The sequence below is a fragment of the Salvelinus namaycush genome, chromosome 42 (genome assembly GCF_016432855.1).
Source record: "Salvelinus namaycush isolate Seneca chromosome 42, SaNama_1.0, whole genome shotgun sequence".
Classification (NCBI taxonomy): Eukaryota; Metazoa; Chordata; class Actinopteri; order Salmoniformes; family Salmonidae; genus Salvelinus; species Salvelinus namaycush.
Window position 1 is genome coordinate 11,979,277 of NC_052348.1, and position 24,593 is coordinate 12,003,869.

Below are 24,593 nucleotides of genomic sequence, written 5' to 3' on the forward strand. Positions count from 1 at the left end.
GGATGAGGGAGGTGTGTGTGTGTGTGTGTGTGTGTGTGTGTGTGGACGTTCTTCTGTTCGTGTGTGTCTACTGTCCTGTCTTGCTCCCAGACTAATAATGAGGCTCTCTGGTTTCCACCAGGATCAGCCAGCGCCAACCTGCCATCTGTCCCCACGCTGTCCCCAATGACCCGGGACACAGCCCCCAGTATGAGGTGATACGTCACTACACACACCACCTGAACAGATCCCTCTCACGCACACACACGCACATTCTTAATTTTCTATTTGTGTTGTGATGTAAGACAATATTGTGGATTCTGTAGTGGTTTTAGCTGCTGCTTTGTGGATCAATTTCAGTTAGAAAGTCACCTCTATGCATTTGAATATTCTATTATACATATTTGCCTGGTGCTGACGTATTCATGTAAACGTGTAACGTGCATGTGTTTGAATATGAGTGTCTAATCTTCCCCTCAGTATCTCAGAGAGGCTGGAGCATGCTCTGGAGAAGGCTGCCCCCCTACTGAGAGAGATCTTTGTGGACTTTGCCCCCTTCCTCTCTCGCACCCTGCTGGGTAGTCACGGACAGGAGCTCCTCATCGAAGGCACCAGTAAGTACCCGTCTAGAGAGCAACATGGACCACATGGATTCCCACACAAATCAAATGCATTTATAAAGCTCTTTTTACATCAGCAGATGTCACAAAGTCCTTATACACACACGCACACACACACTAGATTATAAGGATATCAAACTCGTCTTTTATATTAACAACTTATCTCAATAAAACGTTTCTCTAGATTTCCGACCTGACTGTCAATGATCTGAGGGCTAAAGCTACCATCCCACCCTCAGACACAGCCACACTAGTATACACACTGCAGAATGATAAACCTACCATCTCACCCTCAGACACAGCCACACTAGTATACACACTGCAGAATGATAAACCTACCATCCCACCCTCAGACACAGCCACACTAGTATACACACTGCAGAATGATAAACCTAGCATCCCACCCTCAGACACAGCCACACTAGTATACACACTGCAGAATGATAAACCTACCATCCCACCCTCAGACACAGCCACACTAGTATACACACTGCAGAATGATAAACCTAGCATCCCACCCTCAGACACAGCCACACTAGTATACACACTGCAGAATGATAAACCTAGCATCCCACCCTCAGACACAGCCACACTAGTATACACACTGCAGAATGATAAACCTAGCATCCCACCCTCAGACACAGCCACACTAGTATACACACTGCAGAATGATAAACCTACCATCCCACCCTCAGACACAGCCACACTAGTATACACACTGCAGAATGATAAACCTAGCATCCCACCCTCAGACACAGCCACACTAGTATACACACTGCAGAATGATAAACCTAGCATCCCACCCTCAGACACAGCCACACTAGTATACACACTGCAGAATGATAAACCTACCATCCCACCCTCAGACACAGCCACACTAGTATACACACTGCAGAATGATAAACCTAGCATCCCACCGTCAGACACAGCCACACTAGTATACACACTGCAGAATGATAAACCTAGCATCCCACCCTCAGACACAGCCACACTAGTATACACACTGCAGAATGATAAACCTACCATCCCACCCTCAGACACAGCCACACTAGTATACACACTGCAGAATGATAAACCTAGCATCCCACCCTCAGACACAGCCACACTAGTATACACACTGCAGAATGATAAACCTACCATCCCACCCTCAGACACAGCCACACTAGTATACACACTGCAGAATGATAAACCTAGCATCCCACCCTCAGACACAGCCACACTAGTATACACACTGCAGAATGATAAACCTAGCATCCCACCCTCAGACACAGCCACACTAGTATACACACTGCAGAATGATAAACCTAGCATCCCACCCTCAGACACAGCCACACTAGTATACACACTGCAGAATGATAAACCTAGCATCCCACCCTCAGACACAGCCACACTAGTATACACACTGCAGAATGATAAACCTACCATCCCACCCTCAGACACAGCCACACTAGTATACACACTGCAGAATGATAAACCTAGCATCCCACCCTCAGACACAGCCACACTAGTATACACACTGCAGAATGATAAACCTAGCATCCCACCCTCAGACACAGCCACACTAGTATACACACTGCAGAATGATAAACCTAGCATCCCACCCTCAGACACAGCCACACTAGTATACACACTGCAGAATGATAAACCTAGCATCCCACCCTCAGACACAGCCACACTAGTATACACACTGCAGAATGACGGGCCTTTTCACACGCTTCATCTAAACAGCACTAACACAGGCCCTTTGGTCATGACATCAAGGCTGGTAGAGGCCTCAATAGAGTGGACCAGTTTGAACTAACTGATTGTAGCTGTGCTGCGGTACAGCGAGGGGAGGGGCGGGTCCTAGAGGCCTTGGGTCAGGGGTCAGCCCACTAATAGGAGTGTTTGGGATGTCTACTGCCACCAAACAAAATGGAAAGTTGATTGATAGCTGCAGGGGGGATGAGGGGGGGTTAGGGATTTGTGTGTGTGGGGGGTAGTGGGTGGGTGTGTCTAGGAGTGTGGGGGGATTATGTGTGTGTATCCATACATGCGTGGGCGTGCACAGACCAGAGTAACTGAGAATGAAGAGGTCACTGTCCCTTTTCCTCTCTGCGTATGAAATTACCCCTGGCCACTCCACTGGCCCCACCCCCTGCCCCCCTCTTCCCCTCTAAGACCTTCCACCACTATAGGATCAATGAGACATATGCTGAACCACGTCTCAGCCTGTAATACAAGGCTCAATATGTATTAGTTTACAGTAACATCATGTCCACTCATTAGGCCACATCAATACTACTCTGTTCCCACGCAGATGTCGCCGGATTAGGTACTTCTGGTCAGATTGTGTGTGTGTGTGTGGGTTCATTGGAGCGTGCACACACTACTACACACGTCTACATTTTTACTGAAGAAGGCGGCCAAAATGGTTGTCAGGGCAGTGAAATTGTATTTCAGTTTAAACTTTAATTATCTTGTCTCTATATCTCTCGCTTTCTCTCTCTCTATCCCTCCACGTCCTCTCTCTCCCTCTCTCTCTGTCTCACTCCCCTCCTCTCGCTCTCTCTCTCTCTCTCTCTCTCTCTCTCTCTCTCTCTCTCTCTCTCTCCCTGTCTCTCTCCATGTCCTCTCTCCCTCTCTCTCTCTCTCTCTCTCTCTCTCTCTCTCTCTCTCTCCACATCCTCTCTCTCTCTCCCTGTCTCTCTCCCCTCCTCTCTCTTTCTCCAGGTCTGGTGTGTATGAAGTCCAGCAGTTCGGTGGTAGAGCTGGTCATGCTGCTCTGTTCTCAGGCAAGTCTTCCATCTTTGTCTCTCTCTGCCTCCTCCTCTTCACCCCATCTGAGTTATCGTCCCGATCGTCCTCACCTTGAGTGCAGTAACTCCAGGATGGAGAGATGGAGGAACCATCTCTTCCTATCTCTCCTCCGCACCTCCCCTCAGGCCACAGTCACCCCAATCTCTCGCTCCCTTTCTCCAAACGAGAGAGAAGGCATCTTTAATGACCATTGATATTGGCCTTAAGGTCAAGGGTTCCCGACCTGTCCGTCCACCTTTGACCCTTAGCGTCGGCCCCGGTGGCCCTCAGCGTTCCTCTGTGGCTGGGGCCAACCTGATGATGAGGGGAAAATGCTGCTTTGCATTGATTACGGTTAGCAGCCTAGCCTCCCCTTCTGTTTGGTTGCGTTCTGTGTCCAAGTTTATTTAGTGTGGCGCTGATGGAGGATTCATGAATACAGATGAAGGAATCATAGCAGGTGTGGTGCAGCAGTAGATCAATGGGCTGGGTGTCAATAAACTGGAGATAGATCACACAGCTAATGGTGGGGAGCAGGGATCAGGGAGAGGCCATGGTCTGATGGTCCTGACTGGACATTTACATTCATGGATACACCGCACACACGCTCAGGCAGGCACACACACACAGGTAAGCGCACACACACACGCTCACACACACGCAAGCACACACACACACATCTGTAAGCACATACACATTCACACGAGTACACAGAAATACACAAACACCCACCCACACGTCCACACACATACAAACGCCCCCACACCCACACACACTGTGTAACACACACATGGATGAGAGACACACCTCGTACGTAATCACAAACATACTATTCCCTTATAGGCTTGTAAGAACACATACACTGCTCCTATACAGACAAGTACCCAACCAAATGCACTCCCACTCCCACAGTGCAGAGACACACACTCACCACCAAAGATACAGGATAATAACTGTATCCCCGCTGGGCCTTGTTTGTTAGCAGAAGAGGGGTTTACTATTTAAAACACCACAAAAAACAGAAAACACAGTTGATTAATGACACCTCTCTCTCAGACCGCACTGCGCTTTTTTTAATCTGTTTTATTTTCAAAAGAAACACCGCCTTTCATCTGCCTTTTTCCTCTCCTCCCCTTTTCCTCCCCTCCTCCTCCCCTTTTCCTCCCCTCCTCCCCTTTTCCTCCCCTCCTCCCCTTTTCCTCCCCTCCATCCCATTTACTTCCCATTATTCACTTCACTTGTTCTCCAAAAGAGAGGTAATCTAGAGAGATTACACATCCGTTCTGGTGTCACCGGGGCAGTGTGGATGTGGCCTAGCGGGGTGTGGGGACGTCGGGGAGGGGAAGTGAACCCTAGCGGTCCTGGCGAGAGGGAGGGAGCGGAGAATAAATGACATGCTCTAATGCCCCTATTTGTCATATCTGTCAGGGTGTTGTTTAATGCTAATATAATCAAAGGCAGAATCTGGTGATTGCCGACCGAGAGAAAGAGGGCCCCTGGCCCCCAGTCCCACTTTTCTCTCTCTCTCTGTCTCTCTGAAGCATTATGACTTTCTCTCTATGGGAAAAGGGAACGGTCCAAGATGGCGTTGATTGCTTCAGTAAATCATCCAACCAAATTCTCTCACAGCCGAAGCAAATGTAATTGTGTTGTTGTGTGGACGGGAGGAAAGGAGGAGGGAGGGGGTGTTGGGGAGTATGGTGATATGATCTACCTTCATGAGGAGAGAGAGAGAGGGAGGGACCGGGGCTCAGAGAGAGAGGGACCGGGGCTCAGAGAGAGAGGGACCGGGGCTCAGAGAGAGAGGGACCGGGGCTCAGAGAGAGAGGGACCGGGGCTCAGAGAGAGAGGGACCGGGGCTCAGAGAGAGAGAGGGAGACCGGGACTCAGAGAGAGGGAGACCGGGACTCAGAGAGAGAGAGAGGGAGACCGGGACTCAGAGAGAGAGAGGGAGACCGGGACTCAGAGAGAGAGAGAGGGAGACCGGGGCTCAGAGAGAGAGAGGGAGAGAGAGAGGGACCGGGGCTCAGAAAGAGAGAGAGAGAGAGAGGGACCGGTGCTCAGAAAGAGAGAGAGAGAGAGAGAGAGGGACCGGGGCTCAGAGAGAGAGAGGGACCGGGGCTCAGAGAGAGAGAGGGACCGGGGCTCAGAGAGAGAGAGGGACCGGGGCTCAGAGAGAGAGAGGGACCGGGGCTCAGAGAGAGAGAGAGGGACCGGGGCTCAGAGAGAGAAAGAGGGACCGGGGCTCAGAGAGAGAGAGAGGGACCGGGGCTCAGAGAGAGAGAGAGGGACCGGGGCTCAGAGAGAGAGAGGGAGACCGGGGCTCAGAGAGAGAGAGAGAGAGAGAGAGGGACCGGGGCTCAGAGAGAGAGAGGGACCGGGGCTCAGAGAGAGAGAGGGACCGGGGCTCAGAGAGAGAGAGGGACCGGGGCTCAGAGAGAGAGAGGGACCGGGGCTCAGAGAGAGAGAGAGGGACCGGGGCTCAGAGAGAGAAAGAGGGACCGGGGCTCAGAGAGAGAAAGAGGGACCGGGGCTCAGAGAGAGAGAGAGGGACCGGGGCTCAGAGAGAGAGAGAGGGACCGGGGCTCAGAGAGAGAGAGAGGGACCGGGGCTCAGAGAGAGAGAGGGAGACCGGGGCTCAGAGAGAGAGAGAGAGAGAGGGAGACCGGGGCTCAGAGAGAGAGAGAGAGAGAGAGGGAGACCGGGGCTCAGAGAGAGAGAGAGAGAGGGAGACCGGGGCTCAGAGAGAGAGAGAGAGAGAGAGGGAGACCGGGGCTCAGAGAGAGAGAGAGAGGGAGACCGGGGCTCAGAGAGAGAGAGAGAGAGAGAGACCGAGGGACCGAGAGAGAGAGAGAGAGGGACCGGGGCTCAGAAAGAGAGAGAGGGGGAACGGGGCTCAGAAAGAGAGGGACCGGGGCTCAGAGAGAGCGGGACCGGGGCTCAGAGAGAGCGGGACCGGGGCTCAGAGAGAGCGGGACCGGGGCTCAGAGAGAGAGGGACCGGGGCTCAGAGAGAGAGGGACCGGGGCTCCGAGAGAGAGGGACCGGGGCTCCGAGAGAGAGGGACCGGGGCTCCGAGAGAGAGGGACCGGGGCTCCGAGAGAGAGGGACCGGGGCTCCGAGAGAGAGGGACCGGGGCTCCGAGAGAGAGGGACCGGGGCTCCGAGAGAGAGGGACCGGGGCTCCGAGAGAGAGGGAGAGGGAGACCGGGGCTCAGAGAGAGATAGAGAGGGAGACCGGGGCTCAGAGAGAGAGATAGAGAGGGAGACCGGGGCTCCGAGAGAGAGAGAGAGACCGGGGCTCAGAGAGAGAGAGAGACCGGGGCTCAGAGAGAGAGAGACCGGGGCTCAGAGAGAGAGAGAGAGAGAGACCGGGGCTCAGAGAGAGAGAGAGAGAGACCGGGGCTCAGAGAGAGAGAGAGAGAGACCGGGGCTCAGAGAGAGAGAGAGAGAGACCGGGGCTCAGAGAGAGAGAGGGAGAGGGACCGAGAGAGAGAGAGGGACCGGGGCTCAGAGAGAGATAGAGAGGGAGACCGGGGCTCAGAGAGAGAGAGAGAGGGAGACCGGGGCTCAGAGAGAGAGAGGGAGACCGGGGCTCAGAGAGAGAGAGAGACCGGGGCTCAGAGAGAGAGAGAGACCGGGGCTCAGAGAGAGAGAGAGACCGGGGCTCAGAGAGAGAGAGAGACCGGGGCTCAGAGAGAGAGAGAGACCGGGGCTCAGAGAGAGAGAGAGAGAGACCGGGGCTCAGAGAGAGAGAGAGAGAGACCGGGGCTCAGAGAGAGAGAGAGAGAGACCGGGGCTCAGAGAGAGAGAGGGAGAGGGACCGAGAGAGAGAGAGGGACCGGGGCTCAGAGAGAGATAGAGAGGGAGACCGGGGCTCAGAGAGAGAGAGAGAGGGAGACCGGGGCTCAGAGAGAGAGAGGGAGACCGGGGCTCAGAGAGAGAGAGGGAGACCGGGGCTCAGAGAGAGAGAGAGACCGGGGCTCAGAGAGAGAGAGAGACCGGGGCTCAGAGAGAGAGAGAGACCGGGGCTCAGAGAGAGAGAGAGACCGGGGCTCAGAGAGAGAGAGAGACCGGGGCTCAGAGAGAGAGAGAGACCGGGGCTCAGAGAGAGAGAGAGACCGGGGCTCAGAGAGAGAGAGAGAGGGAGAGGGACCGAGAGAGAGAGAGAGAGGGACTGGGGCTCAGAAAGAGAGAGAGAGAGAGAAACAAGATCTGTTTTTCTTCCCTGGGCTAAATTCCATCTTCCAGCCAGACTTGTGTTGTGGCGATAATTATATTTTTTCCTGTGATTTGCGTGCACCTCTGTTTCCCCTCTCTCTCTCTCTCTGACTGGGAAAGTGAGAGAAAGAAGGAAAGAAAGGCAGGGAGTGATTGATGATGTTATGTAGCCCAGCCGCAGGGCCCTCCGGCACAGGAAATGCTCTTGAACCCCACAGGAAGCGCTTCAATCGGCAGCCATCTTGAGAATGTAGACCCCAATGAGCGAGCCCCAAGCGCTGGTCTACGATGGGAGGAGATTGAGATGATTTTGATTGATTCTTCTCTCCCCCCCCACCCCCCTCCTCTCACTTCATCCCTCTCATCCAAGATGGCGCAATGCGCGATAGCTATCGTGTCTGAAATGTTTTATTAATTTCTTGAGGGGTTGAGATGGAGTGGCACCGGGGTCAGAGGTCGAGAGGCTAGGGGCCACAGAGGAGTTTTTAATCACGCCTCGTATGAGACATACAACACAGGGCCACTTCAGCCTGGCATTGAGGAGGGGATACTAAACCACTGTTTGATAGGACCCCGTCTGTAAAGAACGCTACTCCTCTACCCAATTAAAGATCCATTTTGATCAGAGACATTAATGTCAGAGACGTTATTGCTTCCTTGCTTGGTCTCTTGTGGTTGTATTGATCAGCATATACAAACTGTGGAATAATGGCGTGGTAATGTGGTTTCATAAACATGGCTTGTACTCTACCCAGGGATAGATACCCAGGGATAGATACCCAGGGATAGATACCCAGTGATAGATACCCAGGGATAGATACCCAGGGATAGATACCCAGGGATAGATACCCAGGGATAGATACCCAGGGATAGATACCCAGGGATAGATACCCAGGGATAGATACCCAGGGATATATCCAGCATTTCTCTCTCTAGGATGAGGTACAGTCGTGTAGATGTACCGTAGGTCCAGTTGTTATTTACAAGGTTGTTGATAAAGGAAGGCATTTCATTTTGCTGTTTAATGTTTCAATTAACTCATTGGTTTTCTGGCATCCGTGGGCTTTTTAGTAAGTCAACCAGGAATGTTATTTTCATTTGGATGACAATCTAACTTTGGGTTGATGAGGAATTGCATCCACGCTCATTGTTAGTCGGATCCTTTAGGACTAAAACGAGGGATGAACGAGAGACGGTTTAGCTCTAGTCCAGCTCCCCAGGCGGAGTATCAAGACATCCCGTTCCTCTCAGGTAATTGCTTGCGATGGATCCTTCAAAGCTGAGACTTGTTGGGTATTACGTGACTATCATCTCTGAGACTCCGTCAGTCCGAGCTCGTCGCTCTCTCCGCAAGGCCTCTCTCCTCACCGACAATGCCCTTAATTCGCCATGACAGGCTCTCTCCATGACAGCGAGCAGTGGCCTAGCTTCTCTCTGTCACCATGTCGGATCTACAGCCTTCAAAGGTGCATCGCTTAAAAAGGTTTCCATCCACAACACTGATAAATAGATAATGCTGACTCAGTTAAAAGTCTGTGTCTGTGTGTCTCTGTCTGTGTGTGTGTGTGCGTGCGTGTGTGTGTCTGTGTGCATACGTGTGCTAAGCTAGTCTCCTCTCTCCTCCACTCCACTTTGATAAATCATCTCATTGGATACAGGACAGTCCACTATCAGAGAGGCGGCTGTCAGATGAATCAGCCAGCAGCAGTGTCTGTGTCCTGTAGATCACTGGTTATTGTCTGAACAGTCTGTCAGGACATCCAACCTTACAGCACTTATCACTACATCCCTCCTGTACATAGGGAGGTGTGGAGGGAGGAGTCGACTACCATCCTGTACATAGGGAGGTGTGGAGGGAGGAGTCGACTACCATCCTGTACATAGGGAGGTGTGGAGGGAGGAGTCGACTACCATCCTGTACATAGGGAGGTGTGGAGGGAGGAGTCGACTACCATCCTGTACATAGGGAGGTGTGGAGGGAGGAGTCGACTACCATCCTGTACATAGAGAGGTGTGGAGGGAGGAGTCGACTACCATCCTGTACTTAGAGAGGTGTGGAGGGAGGAGTCGACTACCATCCTGTACATAGAGAGGTGTGGAGGGAGGAGTCGACTACCATCCTGTACATAGAGAGGTGTGGAGAGAGGAGTCAACTACCATCCTGTACATAGAGAGGTGTGGAGGGAGGAGTCGACTACCATCCTGTACATAGAGATGTGTGGAGGGAGGAGTCGACTACCATCCTGTACATAGAGAGGTGTGGAGGGAGGAGTCAACTACCATCCTGTACATAGAGAGGTGTGGAGGGAGGAGTCGACTACCATCCTGTACATAGAGATGTGTGGAGGGAGGAGTCGACTACCATCCTGTACATAGGGAGGTGTGGAGGGAGGAGTCGACTACCATCCTGTACATAGGGAGGTGTGGAGGGAGGAGTCGACTACCATCCTGTACATAGAGATGTGTGGAGGGAGGAGTCGACTACCATCCTGTACATAGAGAGGTGTGGAGGGAGGAGTCAACTACCATCCTGTACATAGAGAGGTGTGGAGGGAGGAGTCAACTACCATCCTGTACATAGAGAGGTGGGGGAGTCAACTACCATCCTGTACATAGAGAGGTGTGGAGGGAGGAGTCGACTACCATCCTGTACATAGAGAGGTGTGGAGGGAGGAGTCGACTACCATCCTGTACATAGAGAGGTGTGGAGGGAGGAGTCGACTACCATCCTGTACATAGAGAGGTGTGGAGGGAGGAGTCGACTACCATCCTGTACATAGAGAGGTGTGGAGGGAGGAGTCGACTACCATCCTGTACATAGAGAGGTGTGGAGGGAGGAGTCAACTACCATCCTGTACATAGAGAGGTGTGGAGGGAGGAGTCAACTACCATCCTGTACATAGAGAGGTGTGGAGGGAGGAGTCAACTACCATCCTGTACATAGAGAGGTGTGGAGGGAGGAGTCAACTACCATCCTGTACATAGAGAGGTGTGGAGGGAGGAGTCGACTACCATCCTGTACATAGAGAGGTGTGGAGGGAGGAGTCGACTACCATCCTGTACATAGAGAGGTGTGGAGGGAGGAGTCGACTACCATCCTGTACATAGAGAGGTGTGGAGGGAGGAGTCGACTACCATCCTGTACATAGGGAGGTGTGGAGGGAGGAGTCGACTACCATCCTGTACATAGAGATGTGTGGAGGGAGGAGTCAACTACCATCCTGTGCATAGAGAGGTGTGGAGGGAGGAGTCAACTACCATCCTGTACATAGAGAGGTGGGGGAGTCAACTACCATCCTGTACATAGAGAGGTGTGGAGGGAGGAGTCAACTACCATCCTGTACATAGAGAGGTGTGGAGGGAGGAGTCAACTACCATCCTGTACATAGAGAGGTGTGGAGGGAGGAGTCAACTACCATCCTGTACATAGAGAGGTGTGGAGGGAGGAGTCAACTACCATCCTGTACATAGAGAGGTGTGGAGGGAGGAGTCGACTACCATCCTGTACATAGAGAGGTGTGGAGGGAGGTGTCGACTACCATCCTGTACATAGAGAGGTGTGGAGGGAGGAGTCAACTACCATCCTGTACATAGAGAGGTGTGGAGGGAGGAGTCAACTACCATCCTGTACATAGAGAGGTGTGGAGGGAGGAGTCAACTACCATCCTGTACATAGAGAGGTGTGGAGGGAGGAGTCAACTACCATCCTGTACATAGAGAGGTGTGGAGGGAGGAGTCAACTACCATCCTGTACATAGAGAGGTGGGGGAGTCAACTACCATCCTGTACATAGAGAGGTGGGGGAGTCAACTACCATCCTGTACATAGAGAGGTGGGGGAGTCAACTACCATCCTGTACATAGAGAGGTGGGGGAGTCAACTACCATCCTGTACATAGAGAGGTGGGGGAGTCAACTACAATGGTGTACATTGAGAGAAGGTGGTGGGGAGGAGTGTGGGCAGGAGTGTACAATTATTGGTAACATGATGGCATATGTACTACTGTACTCATGTACAAATGAAGTTCTGTTTAGGCTTTTGTGCAAGACTGTGTCGGTGTAGAGGTCACTGCTAGAGCGGCAGATAAGGTTGTTGGTTTAAATCCCAGAGCAGACCAGGTGAAAGATCTGCTGATGTGTCCATGAGCAAGGCTCTTAATCCTAATTGCTCCTATAAATTCCTCTGGATAAGAGTGTCGGCTAAATGACTCAAATGTAAATGCTGTGTCAGGCAGTACAATTTTCTTTCTCCAAAGAAGGAAATCATTTTCACTCCACACTTTTCTCAAAGGGTGAACCATAGTACTACATTTCACCATGTACACAAGCTGACAAGCACAGACACTGATATGAGAGCGAGACAAGTACATTCCGAACCCTTATGAGTTTGGAACCTGGAAGGTAAGATATCACTATATCAATAGGTCCTGTCAGTCTCCACTCTGCATGTCAGGTAAAAAATTCCTTTATTTGAAACAGGATTATGTTCACGTATAGATAATCCCAATTTACGCTCGCTGTTTTGCCCCCCCCCCCCGAGCCTGAGCAGACTCACAGTAAAACAGCCTGGTGCCAAATTAAAATCCACTCAATTTTAGGAGGTCCCCCTGGCCACTAGGCCCCTCTTCCTGTCAGGAAGGGTCCCCCTCTGGCTGCATAGCTCACATCAGCAGGGTGCCGCAAGAATGAAGTGCCACTTGGTGTTACTCTGTTTTCACTCCTCCGAGCCAGGAGAGTACCTTTCAAAGAATGTCTAAGCCTGATATTACCCCTCTCTGACGAGACTAGAGGGGGACACTGGTGTGCCGATAGGCTACAGACCCTGGGCTGCGCCCCGTGGCACACGGTTGGGGTTTAGGGGGCTGGTGAGGGGGAGGAGAGAGGGAGGAAAAATAACACTTTGATTGCACTGATCTTGAACATTGTGTGTGTGTTTGGCTACGCAGTGGGGTGTTTGCTCCGGCTGTGAAGAGTGATGGGGAAAGCATTTGGCCCCGGAGTTTCAGAGCATTCCTCCTCCACGTCTTTTACCTTCCCCCACGTCCCCCGGTCCCTAAACAGCTCATACTACATGGCTACGCTCTTGATCCATTAAAAAGTCAGCAGAAAGGGGTAGAGACGCAACCAGTGGACATCTGTGAATAGTTGTTTGGTCTAGTCGATTGATTGATTGATTGATTGATTGGTTGATTTAACATTTTATTGGGAATAAAGATGCACTGGATACAACCCTAAATTAAATGAACATGTTTCCAACATGGCCCCCAATGGAATACACACAATATGGACAAAACACAAGAAAACAACAGTAATCCCTACAGTACAAAACAGCCCCATACAACACCATACAGCCCCATACAGCCCCATACAACACCATACAGCCCCATACAGCCCCATACAACACCATACAGCCCCATACAACACCATACAGCCCCATACAACACCATACAGCCCCATACAGCCCCATACAGCCCCATACAACACCATACAACACCATACAGCCCCATACAACACCATACAGCCCCATACAACACCATACAGCCCCATACAGCCCCATACAGCCCCATACAACACCATACAGCCCCATACAGCCCCATACAACACCATACAACACCATACAGCCCCATGCAGCCCCATACAACACCATACAGCCCCATACAGCACCATACAGCATAGAATAAATCAATACATAGCCTTCTCTTAACCAGCCTACCTTGTTATGTACGTACCACCTGGTTTTATAACCCACTTTGTAATCCAGGGCAGATTATACTATCTGAAAATAACTTTTCAATGTCTGCCTTGATCACAAACAGAAGACTAAGTGAGAAAGTCAACCACAGACAGACATCTCCAGGTTGTTTTCACCAGCGGGTCACTGGGAGTCGTAGTCCTCTAGCTCTCAGGTCAGAGAGTATTGATCTTGTAGCCGTAGTGATGCCGTGCTCCGGGCACACGGGGGGTTAAACTCCAAGTCCTGCTGCTCTCTATTTTCAGCCTAGAGGTTAAAGGTCAGGGGTCGGGAGAAGCCAAGTGCTCCAGGGAAGAAAGTCGATGTCTGCTGATCTGCCCATTGACTAGAGGAGAGGTGTCCATCTGTTAAACAGGTGAACTCTTGAAGGGTAGGATCACTGGAGCTCTGACAATGAACCATATTATCAGCTGTTACACTGGATTAGTGCAGATTTATTGTTGGATGGTGAGAACATCGTTTAGCATTCATGTTTTGGGGTGAGTTCAACTAGTGTTTGCCTGAATGTTTTATCCTAGAAATGACCTATGTGAGTGTCTTATTAGTAATGTCCACTATTCTCAATCACCACCATTAAATACTAATCACTCCTCAACCCAGATCGTTATTTCATCTAGGCTTTTCTGCAAGATAAATATTAGTCTTTTTTAGGTGTGAATGTGAGCACACAAACACGGAAGCAAGCCATTTTTTGAGAGATGTTTTCCTTAAACACAGAAAGCATCTGAGAACTCTCATGTGGGTTTGTTGAGTGTTGATGAAGTCACTTCCGCAATTAGACTTTGTCTACACTCGCTGTCACAAGTCCTTTTGATACGGCGACCAGATTAGGCAATGAACTAGTCAACTTCCTTATCCTTCAGCAACTGGTGATAGGTGGAATGAGCATTCAACTGTTGACTCTGACATTAATACATCTTGTTTGCACAATGTCTTTGATCTCTCATCGTAAACAAAGCTTATCAATTAGGAATGTTTTAAGTTTGCAAGTCAGAAACATTTGGATACAAATTAGAATATTCTGTCATTTCACAAACATTTATGTTTCATTATTCTGAACGGCTTCTGTGTAACCGTCTTATCGCCACGTGGTTTAAAGGGTTAACCACCAACGTCACGTCATATCTACTAGTATCATCTACTATAAATGCATGTTTCTGTGTAACCGTCTTATCGCCACGTGGTTTAAAGGGTTAACCACCAACGTCACGTCATATCTACTAGTATCATCTACTATAAATGCATGTTTCTGTGTAACCGTCTTATCGCCACGTGGTTTAAAGGGTTAACCACCAACGCCACGTCATATCTACTAGTATCATCTACTATAAATGCATGTTTCTGTGTAACCGTCTTATCGCCACGTGGTTTAAAGGGTTAACCACCAACGTCACGTCATATCTACTAGTATCATCTACTATAAATGCATGTTTCTGTGTAACCGTCTTATCGCCACGTGGTTTAAAGGGTTAACCACCAACGCCACGTCATATCTACTAGTATCATCTACTATAAATGCATGTTTCTGTGTAACCGTCTTATCGCCACGTGGTTTAAAGGGTTAACCACCAACGCCACGTCATATCTACTAGTATCATCTACTATAAATGCATGTTTCTGTGTAACCGTCTTATCGCCACGTGGTTTAAAGGGTTAACCACCAACGTCACGTCATATCTACTAGTATCATCTACTATAAATGCATGTTTCTGTGTAACCGTCTTATCGCCACGTGGTTTAAAGGGTTAACCACCAACGTCACGTCATATCTACTAGTATCATCTACTATAAATGCATGTTTCTGTGTAACCGTCTTATCGGCACGTGGTTTAAAGGGTTAACCACCAACGCCACGTCATATCTACTAGTATCATCTACTATAAATGCATGTTTCTGTGTAACCGTCTTATCGCCACGTGGTTTAAAGGGTTAACCACCAACGCCACGTCATATCTACTAGTATCATCTACTATAAATGCATGTTTCTGTGTAACCGTCTTATCGGCACGTGGTTTAAAGGGTTAACCACCAACGCCACGTCATATCTACTAGTATCATCTACTATAAATGCATGTTTCTGTGTAACCGTCTTATCGCCACGTGGTTTAAAGGGTTAACCACCAACGCCACGTCATATCTACTAGTATCATCTACTATAAATGCGTGTTTCTGTGTAACCGTCTTATCGCCACGTGGTTTAAAGGGTTAACCACCAACGCCACGTCATATCTACTAGTATCATCTACTATAAATGCATGTTTCTGTGTAACCGTCTTATCGCCACGTGGTTTAAAGGGTTAACCACCAACGCCACGTCATATCTACTAGTATCATCTACTATAAATGCGTGTTTCTGTGTAACCGTCTTATCGCCACGTGGTTTAAAGGGTTAACCACCAACGTCACGTCATATCTACTAGTATCATCTACTATAAATGCGTGTTTCTGTGTAACCGTCTTATCGCCACGTGGTTTAAAGGGTTAACCACCAACGCCACGTCATATCTACTAGTATCATCTACTATAAATGCATGTTTCTGTGTAACCGTCTTATCGGCACGTGGTTTAAAGGGTTAACCACCAACGCCACGTCATATCTACTAGTATCATCTACTATAAATGCATGTTTCTGTGTAACCGTCTTATCGCCACGTGGTTTAAAGGGTTAACCACCAACGCCACGTCATATCTACTGGTATCATCTACTATAAATGCGTGTTTCTGTGTAACCGTCTTATCGCCACGTGGTTTAAAGGGTTAACCACCAACGTCACGTCATATCTACTAGTATCATCTACTATAAATGCATGTTTCTGTGTAACCGTCTTATCGCCACGTGGTTTAAAGGGTTAACCACCAACACCACGTCATATCTACTAGTATCATCTACTATAAATGCATGTTTCTGTGTAACCGTCTTATCGCCACGTGGTTTAAAGGGTTAACCACCAACGCCACGTCATATCTACTAGTATCATCTACTATAAATGCATGTTTCTGTGTAACCGTCTTATCGGCACGTGGTTTAAAGGGTTAACCACCAACGCCACGTCATATCTACTAGTATCATCTACTATAAATGCATGTTTCTGTGTAACCGTCTTATCGCCACGTGGTTTAAAGGGTTAACCACCAACGCCACGTCATATCTACTAGTATCATCTACTATAAATGCATGTTTCTGTGTAACCGTCTTATCGCCACGTGGTTTAAAGGGTTAACCACCAACGTCACGTCATATCTACTAGTATCATCTACTATAAATGCATGTTTCTGTGTAACCGTCTTATCGCCATGTGGTTTAAAGGGTTAACCACCAACGTCACGTCATATCTACTAGTATCATCTACTATAAATGCATGTTTCTGTGTAACCGTCTTATCGCCACGTGGTTTAAAGGGTTAACCACCAACGCCACGTCATATCTACTAGTATCATCTACTATAAATGCATGTTTCTGTGTAACCGTCTTATCGCCACGTGGTTTAAAGGGTTAACCACCAACGCCACGTCATATCTACTAGTATCATCTACTATAAATGCATGTTTCTGTGGCTTACTGACAGTTTCTTATTCTGTCTTTTTCATTCTTAAACGTGAAACAGATGGACAACAATGAATTAGTTCTGTTCCTCTGTCAGCCTTAACAGGAGAGCATGGCATGTTATGTCTAACAGTTCTCGTAGTTACTGTACGTCACGACGTAATTCAGTTTCCTCCACTGACCAAAGAGACACAGTAGTAATGTTTTGTTTATATTTGTACATTTTCTAAGGCGTAGCTATAAAAACGAGACTACTCGACGTCCCAAATAGCAGCCTATTCCCTAAATTGTGCACCGTAGGTCCTGGTAAAAAAGTAGTGCACTAAATAGGGAATAGGGTTCCATTTAGGACACAACTGTACTGGACTTATTTTTGTTCTCGTTCCGAAGCTGAAAGGAAACACACAGTACACACTTAGCGCTTACGTCGAGTCATGCTCACTGCCTCCTGTAAAGTCATATTCCTAAGCCCCTTTACAAAACTAACAAATACTTGTGATTATGACTGATGGGACTGAAACACACAAGCAACTTGTTTATTTTTGGTGAGGAGAACCCAGCCTGTTTTTTTGGGGGTGTGGGTTAACAGGGTTTGGTGGGGTGTTGTGACCGGGCTTGACGTTTCAAAGAGGAGTTTGTGGGGAAGTCTGTGTTTTGTCACTAGTTGTGTAGTTTAAACCTTCATTATGGATAATCAGTGGTAATGAGGAAGTGCGTGTGTGTGTGTGTGTAGACTCAATGCCATGGAGTCATCAGAGGTAAACCAAACATAGAAACTGGCTTACTGACTTCTGATTGAGAATGGCATTTGGTTTGAATGGAGCTTTGCTTTTTATTCTTACGTTGGGGAAACACACACATGCTGGGTTATGTTCCAACATCAGGATCACATTGACTGGCGGTCGTGCCGATGAGACAGAACCAGGGGTAGAACATCTTGTCAGGTCAGAGGTGAGAGGTCACAAATGGCTGCTTGTATCCTCTCATCAGGGTAAGGATGGGGTTATGGAATGGCCCTTATCACAGCCATAAAAGCCTGACCGCACTGACCAGGGCAGCCAAAGAAATCCATACCCCATCACAGAGCTGTCTGATAGATAGCCTCCCGTTTGTCACCATGAGGTGTGTGTGACCCCTCTGACTAGGGTCATAACCTTTTTTAATTCAACATTAATGTCATTTTCTGTCTCATAATGGGGACATTAGTCTTGTTTATATGACCTTGGCGTGCCTGTTCAGAATGCCTCGTGGGGATCTGTGATAATGTGAAGTGGGATGGTGAATCACAAGTAATTGAAAAAAATACTTTTAACTTCTGGTCCATGCCATTGTACTGTAAATAGATTTCATTTTCACACCAGCAGAACTTACATCAAAAGAAGCTGTGTGGTGTCCATGATGAGCTCTGTTTGGAATATATCAAACAAGATCCCTTCAGTCACTACAACAGTCCAGAAGAATCCAGAGGGCAGCAATAAGGAAACTCCCCGGTCTCAGGAGACAACGTCTCCTTTCTCCTTCCTCCTTGTTGTTCCTGAGAGCAGAGCCAGACCTGTTTATGTCTGCACTTCCTGTGGTGTTTATTTCAGGCCCGCTAGGACGGCATGGCGCAGCGCTGCATAGCATAACATAGAGTAGCATTGCGTGTCCCCCACTGCTTGCAGGGCTGGCCTGCCGAGGCTCATGGCTATCGTCATTCAGCCTTTGATGCCCATTGGCCTGGGTCATGTTCTTTAGGGCAGGCAACGGAAAACGTTTTCAAATGTTTTTCAACAGAAAATGAGTGGTTCTTATTGGATAAGTCTAGGTTGTCCCTCTCCATTTGGTGCCCAAAACAGGGCTCACTGTCAAAACTCACTGTTTCTACTCCCCTCACAGACACACTGGCCTATTCCCTCTGTGCACACTTTATTATGACTGTGTAGTCAACACCAATATGGCCTAACGGGACACAAAACACTGCTGAATTATGGTCAAATTATCCAAGTCTGTTATCCCACTAATCTACAGTTGGTTCCAGGCTGGTTGAGGATGTACAGGCATTGGGACAGAATGGTTTCTGTTCTGCCTGGGTGTGATTGGTTCTGATGCCTTTTCATTTGTCATGTTATCAAGGTGGAAAGCCTGTGGTGCTGTTGAAAATCATCATGCGTGCACGTACAAACACACATGCACATTCACACATGCTTATGTGTCGTACACACACACACACACACACACACGTCTGATTTGGTATTAGACGCAAATGAGAGCTCTCTCTCCTCTGTAGCTCTGTCGTCTATCTTCAGCCCCCAGGGCTCTGTATGTTTCCCAGGGACGTCTACACACATAAACACCCAGCTTCCAGCTCCCTCTATCAGTTGAAGAGATGATGACAGCACAGTTAAATACACTGACCACTGTCCTGTCACACACACACACACACACACACACACACACACACACACACACACACCCTGGCCCTCCCTCCACTTGTTAACACAGTTGGACCCTGTTTGTTTTGGTTACGATGTATCTGTTCTCCGTTTTCACTACCAGTCAACTAGTGTTAGATATACAGTATATCACTGTGTGTGTAAAGGAAGATTTTTGGGGTCAGGGTTTGTTTACTGTCACAGGAAATAACTAGTGATTAGACATGAGTTATTAAACAAAGACCATTACTGACCCACCGTACAGACACGTCCTGACAATGTGTTGAAGTTGTGGGTGGTTTTATCAGGGCATTAGCTCTTTAACGTGAGGTTGAATGTTTTCTATCTGTATCCCCGTAGCTAAACGTCCGCCCCACATGCCCAGGTCCTTGTTGTTTTATTATTCGTTTGACGGTTGCATTGAGAAGGTGTTGAAAGATTGAACCGAACATGAAAGACGACGACCGTCAAGTTTCCTTTCCTGACCAAGTTGCCGATTTTAAACTCACTCAAGGCCGCCTTCGCGTTTCAGCTGCGGTTTATTGAATTGTTTAGACTGACACCTTTGACCATAACACTGCTCAAAGGGAGGAAATGTGTGAGTTATATCATGATAAATGCCTTCACTTCCCTCCCTTCTCCTTCCTCTCCTCCAGCTAGCTGACTGCCTGGAACAGCAGCTCTTCTATAGGGCTGCTTTGTATACCAGCTGACTGCTCCTTGTTCAGACTCACTCAACATAATATTATACAGACATAATTGGTGCTGAGGGCGGAGGGGGATAAATTAATCTTTATTTCTCTCTCTCTTTCTCACTGTTTCTTCATTTACCCCTCTGTCCATCCACAGTGACTTATGTGTAAAGTAATGTGCATAGAGTAACATTGTCTTTTCTGTGTTGTTGCTAATGTCCCCGTATGTGGTTTCTGTGGTGTTGCTAAGGTCCCAGTGTTTGTGTTTCAGGAGTGGCAGAACTCTATCCAGAAGAACGCAGGCTTGGCCTTCATCGAGCTGGTCAACGAGGGCAGGTACGTGTTCTGACACGCACGCGGACACACACCGTCCGACCCACTCCGACCATCACCACTTCATTATGTCCCACTCTAGCCGATCCATAGCGCGGCCCCTGGCCCTCGAGGCTCCAGGCCCTCACGGTCACCATTAGGGCCTCTATTGAAGAGAAAAATCCATACGGGAGTAAAGAGGATCTGTGGAACTGAGAGAGGTCTTATAGAGTTCAAGGCTCTGTCAATACCTGCCTGTCCCGGAGGGAGGAACTGACGGAGGACGGGTGACAGGGGTGACTGCAATCCCTGACTCCTCATGACGCTTGGGAAATCTCCCGTCTTCCTTGTCCCTTTCCATGTCCCTTCTGCTGTCCGTACTATCCAGGATCAGCATTCCCATATCACTCCTGGGACCAAACAACTCCCATCAATTTGGAGTTAGAGGTCCGGGATTTACATTAACGATCCCCCGGGCTGGAGAATTACCGAACGTTAATCTAGGATAATGTTAATGCATCCACTGATGGACTTCCTCAAACACACACAAGTAGTAAGAGGAGGATGCAAAGGAGGAGGAGAGAATCGAAGAGAGAGAAGGAGAGGAAGAAGAGGTGGAAGATGAGGAGGTTGTAATCCACTCCAGAGAGGCTGCTTTGTAATCTAGAACTGGGTCTCAGTGAAAGCCTGTTGATTTGCAATGGGGGGCTGTAACACTATACCCCATCAACTCCCTGCTTAGATGTGTGTAAGAAGTAAGGTGTCGGTCCAAGTGTGCGCACGTACTATATTCGTGAGTGTGTGTCTGTACATGGTTTTAACTGTGTGTGTGTGTGTGCCTGCCTGTGTATGAAAGAGTGTAGAGTTAGGCGTCATAAAGAGAGTGTTGAGGTTATTGATGGCTGGGCCAGGGGCCGGGGTTGGAGAGGCTACAGAGGCCCAGGCACCTCCGCTCCCCCGCTGCCCTGCTCTGAAACAGCAGGCTTGGGTTACAGGCCCCAGGCCCGGCCCCTAGCCTGTTATTGTTCCACTTTGCACAGGCCTGACCTCTGGGGCCAGTGAGTGGCCTCTCTGGCCCCTATACACACACACACACACACACACACACACACACACACACACACACACACACACACACACACACACACACACACACACACACACACACACACACACACACACACACACACACACACACACACACACACACACACACACACACACACGTTTTATTAGCTTAGATAAGAGGAAGGGGGTGGATTGGCTACATATATAGTAACAGGAGCAAAGATTCCCCCTGTGTCAGATGCATATCATTAACAAATCAATTAGCGCATGTTAGGTCCCAGTTAAAGGGATTTCATGTGTGTGTGTGTGTGTGTGTCTTGTCCTAATCACATTTCCTGCTCATTTTGCGTGCTTCATTTTCCTCTTTTTATCTATGTTATAGGGTTATTAAAGGGGAGGTCTTCAATTTTATGGATGTTATACGGTTATTAAAGGGGAGGTCTTCAATTTTATGGATGTTATACGGTTATTAAAGGGGAGGTCTTCAATTTTATGGATGTTATACGGTTATTAAAGGGGAGGTCTTCCATGTTCAGGGACTGCAGTACTCATATTGTAGCACATTGTGAGAGCTTGTTTGTGCAGTTTTTATGGCGTATGAAAACCTGATTGAACAGGTTTCAACCTATCACCTATTAGTCAATTAATTCACTTTGTTTTTAGTGTCTTCCACCAGTTTTATTACATCTTAATCCAACCATAATTCAATTATTCAAATCAGTAATATATTTTTTCCACAGATTACAAATTGATACAGTTCTGTTGATGGTGTGAAATGTCTTCCTCTGTCCTTCCTCTCTCTCAGGCTACTGAGCCACACCATGAAGGACCACCTGGTGCGGGTGGCCAATGAGGCTGAGTTCATCCTGAGCCGACAGAGAGCCGAGGACATCCACAAACACGCTGAGTTTGAGGTAAAATACAGTCTGGACCAGGAAACTGGCTAACATGAAACCAACACATTAAATCCAAAATGGAGTCCAGATTTAAGCTCGGGTGAATGATTGAGGAGAATAGACCAGGCAGCTGGTAAACAAGAGAACATACTTGATCCAAAATGGCTCCTGACATAATTTAGGAATTTGAAGTTACCCATACTGGTGCAGGTAGCCAGCTAACAGGAAAATCCATTCAATCCAAAATGGAGTCCTGATTTTAGCTTGAGGGGGAGAATGACTTGAAGAGACAAACTTAGCAATGAACTGATAACTTCCAACCCCTTTCCTGACCCTCGTATCTTGGGACAGAAACATGGTCCTCATTTATTTATCCTTTCCATGTCTTTTTGTGAGAGCAGCAGGAGTCTGAGCCTGCTGGGCAGTCAAGTACATTTGTAGCTTTAAGCAGATCCCATTAAGCTGAGGTTGATAGGATAGGTTGATAGTTTCATATTTTCATGTTCTGTCTGGCCATATTGAACAAAAACAGCTCAGAATGTAACACCCAGCGAGGGGGTATAAAGTCCTCTATACACACATACACACACACACGGTTGTCTGTCAAGTCATTACAGACCTGTCATAGCAACCTAGAGAACAAATGTTGTCCCCAACACGTATAATAACATCTTACACTGGAGTGGCCGGCTGTAGTTTACGTTTGGCACGGCATCCTAGCCAAACACCCTCCATGTAAATTTATCCCCGTACCTCCCGGCCTAGCGCCAACCTCCCGGCCTAGCGCCAGCCTCCCGGCCTAGTGCCAGCCTCCACCCTCCTCCTTCATCCCTCTCTCCTTCTCTGTCTCTGTCCTGATCTCTCTGAATCATTTCCTGCCCTGCTGAGAGCCTGTCTGTTATACTCCCGCCGGGGGTGTATTTCCACAGTGACAGGAATACAGCATCCTCCCCTCCCTCTCCATCACTCCCTTCATTCCTCCCTCCTTTCTCAAGACCCTGGCAGTACTTAAACCTGCAGACACCCCACAGAGCTGCTGGTCTGAAGGGCCGACTGTCTTAACCCCCCATCCCCCGTCCCTCCACCCTCACTCTCACCCCCTTACCGTAGTTGTAAAATGTTATGCTTTCTTTAAGGTTCAAGGCAGGGTCTCTCCTACAGAATGAAAAAAAGCCCTCATGACTGTTTAAAGCAAATTGTTGAGGGGGTGGAAAGGAAAGCATGTTGATGGTTTGCCTCAGGTTGGTTGGTTGCCTCTGTTCGTTTGAATGTTTGCTCCCATGTTCTTCTAGCGTGTGTCCCAAATAGCTCCCTATTTAGTGCACTACTTTTGACCAGGGCCCATAGAGGGAAAATGGTGTGATTTGGGATGCAGACCTTAGTAGAGTCTGCATATCTATCTGACTGGCAACAGTAGTACACACAGTCCACCTCCTTTCCAGCCTCACCCTGTCAATCATTTTCTCGGGAGGTGTTTTCTGACTCGACCGGTCGTCCAATCATCGTTAGTGCAGGGAAGGCAGACCCGGGTGTTTATGCAGATTTCTGACGCATGACACACACAACTTATTTGACGAGGCTAACACTCCACACACAGGGCGAGAGTGTGTGTGTCAGACAGCTGTGTGAACAACGGCAAGTTAGAGGTGTGGAGGGGACTGCGACAGCACAGACAGTTGGCAGCTCCATAAGAACACAGCACAGGGCTCACAAACTAGCCTCTACCTCCCTCTGCCCTGAGGTTATGAACAGGAGTGGTGTCTGAGTCTGTGTCCCCATCACTCCCCGTTTCCTCCCTCAAACTCACCATGATTAGGCCATGTTAGGTTCTCTCAGCCGAGCGAGGGCCAGGATATTTCTGCACCGATGGAAACATGCACACACACACACACACACACACACACACACAGACACACACACACACACACACACACACACACACACACACACACACACACACACACACACACACACACACACACACACACACCCACCAGGGGCTGTCCCCAGCTCTCCAATTCTACCTAATTGGCCCACGTAGTGTAGCTGATGTTCCTGTCCGCATCACTAGTCCCTCTCATCCTATCATCTGTCTCCCTCTGGCATTGAGAAGTCCTACAGTAGGAAACATCCTTAGATTGGATCCTACTCTGATATACTGTAGTGAAAGCAAAAGGAACACATTGTGTCGTTACATTGGACCTATTTTTCCCACATCGTCCTACAAGAGGGCCTAGTTAGTGTCCCCGTTTTCTCTCCATATCGTCTTCCAAGCAGGCCCAGTATAGTTGTTTTTCTGGTTACGTGTGTGTGTGTGTGT

The 24,593-nt window shown here is 48.6% G+C and overlaps 1 protein-coding gene across 1 annotated transcript in view; it reads left to right on the forward strand.

The window, feature by feature from the left end:
• LOC120034741 (lipopolysaccharide-responsive and beige-like anchor protein) overlaps nucleotides 1–24,593 on the forward strand; it is a 244,439-nt gene that overhangs the window by 72,539 nt on the left and 147,307 nt on the right. Inside the window, exons 30-34 of the mRNA XM_038981345.1 lie at nucleotides 122–194; nucleotides 460–593; nucleotides 3,312–3,373; nucleotides 20,269–20,333; nucleotides 22,183–22,291. Of these exons, the coding sequence (XP_038837273.1) occupies nucleotides 122–194; nucleotides 460–593; nucleotides 3,312–3,373; nucleotides 20,269–20,333; nucleotides 22,183–22,291 (443 nt within the window). The remainder of the gene's footprint in view (nucleotides 1–121; nucleotides 195–459; nucleotides 594–3,311; nucleotides 3,374–20,268; nucleotides 20,334–22,182; nucleotides 22,292–24,593) is intronic.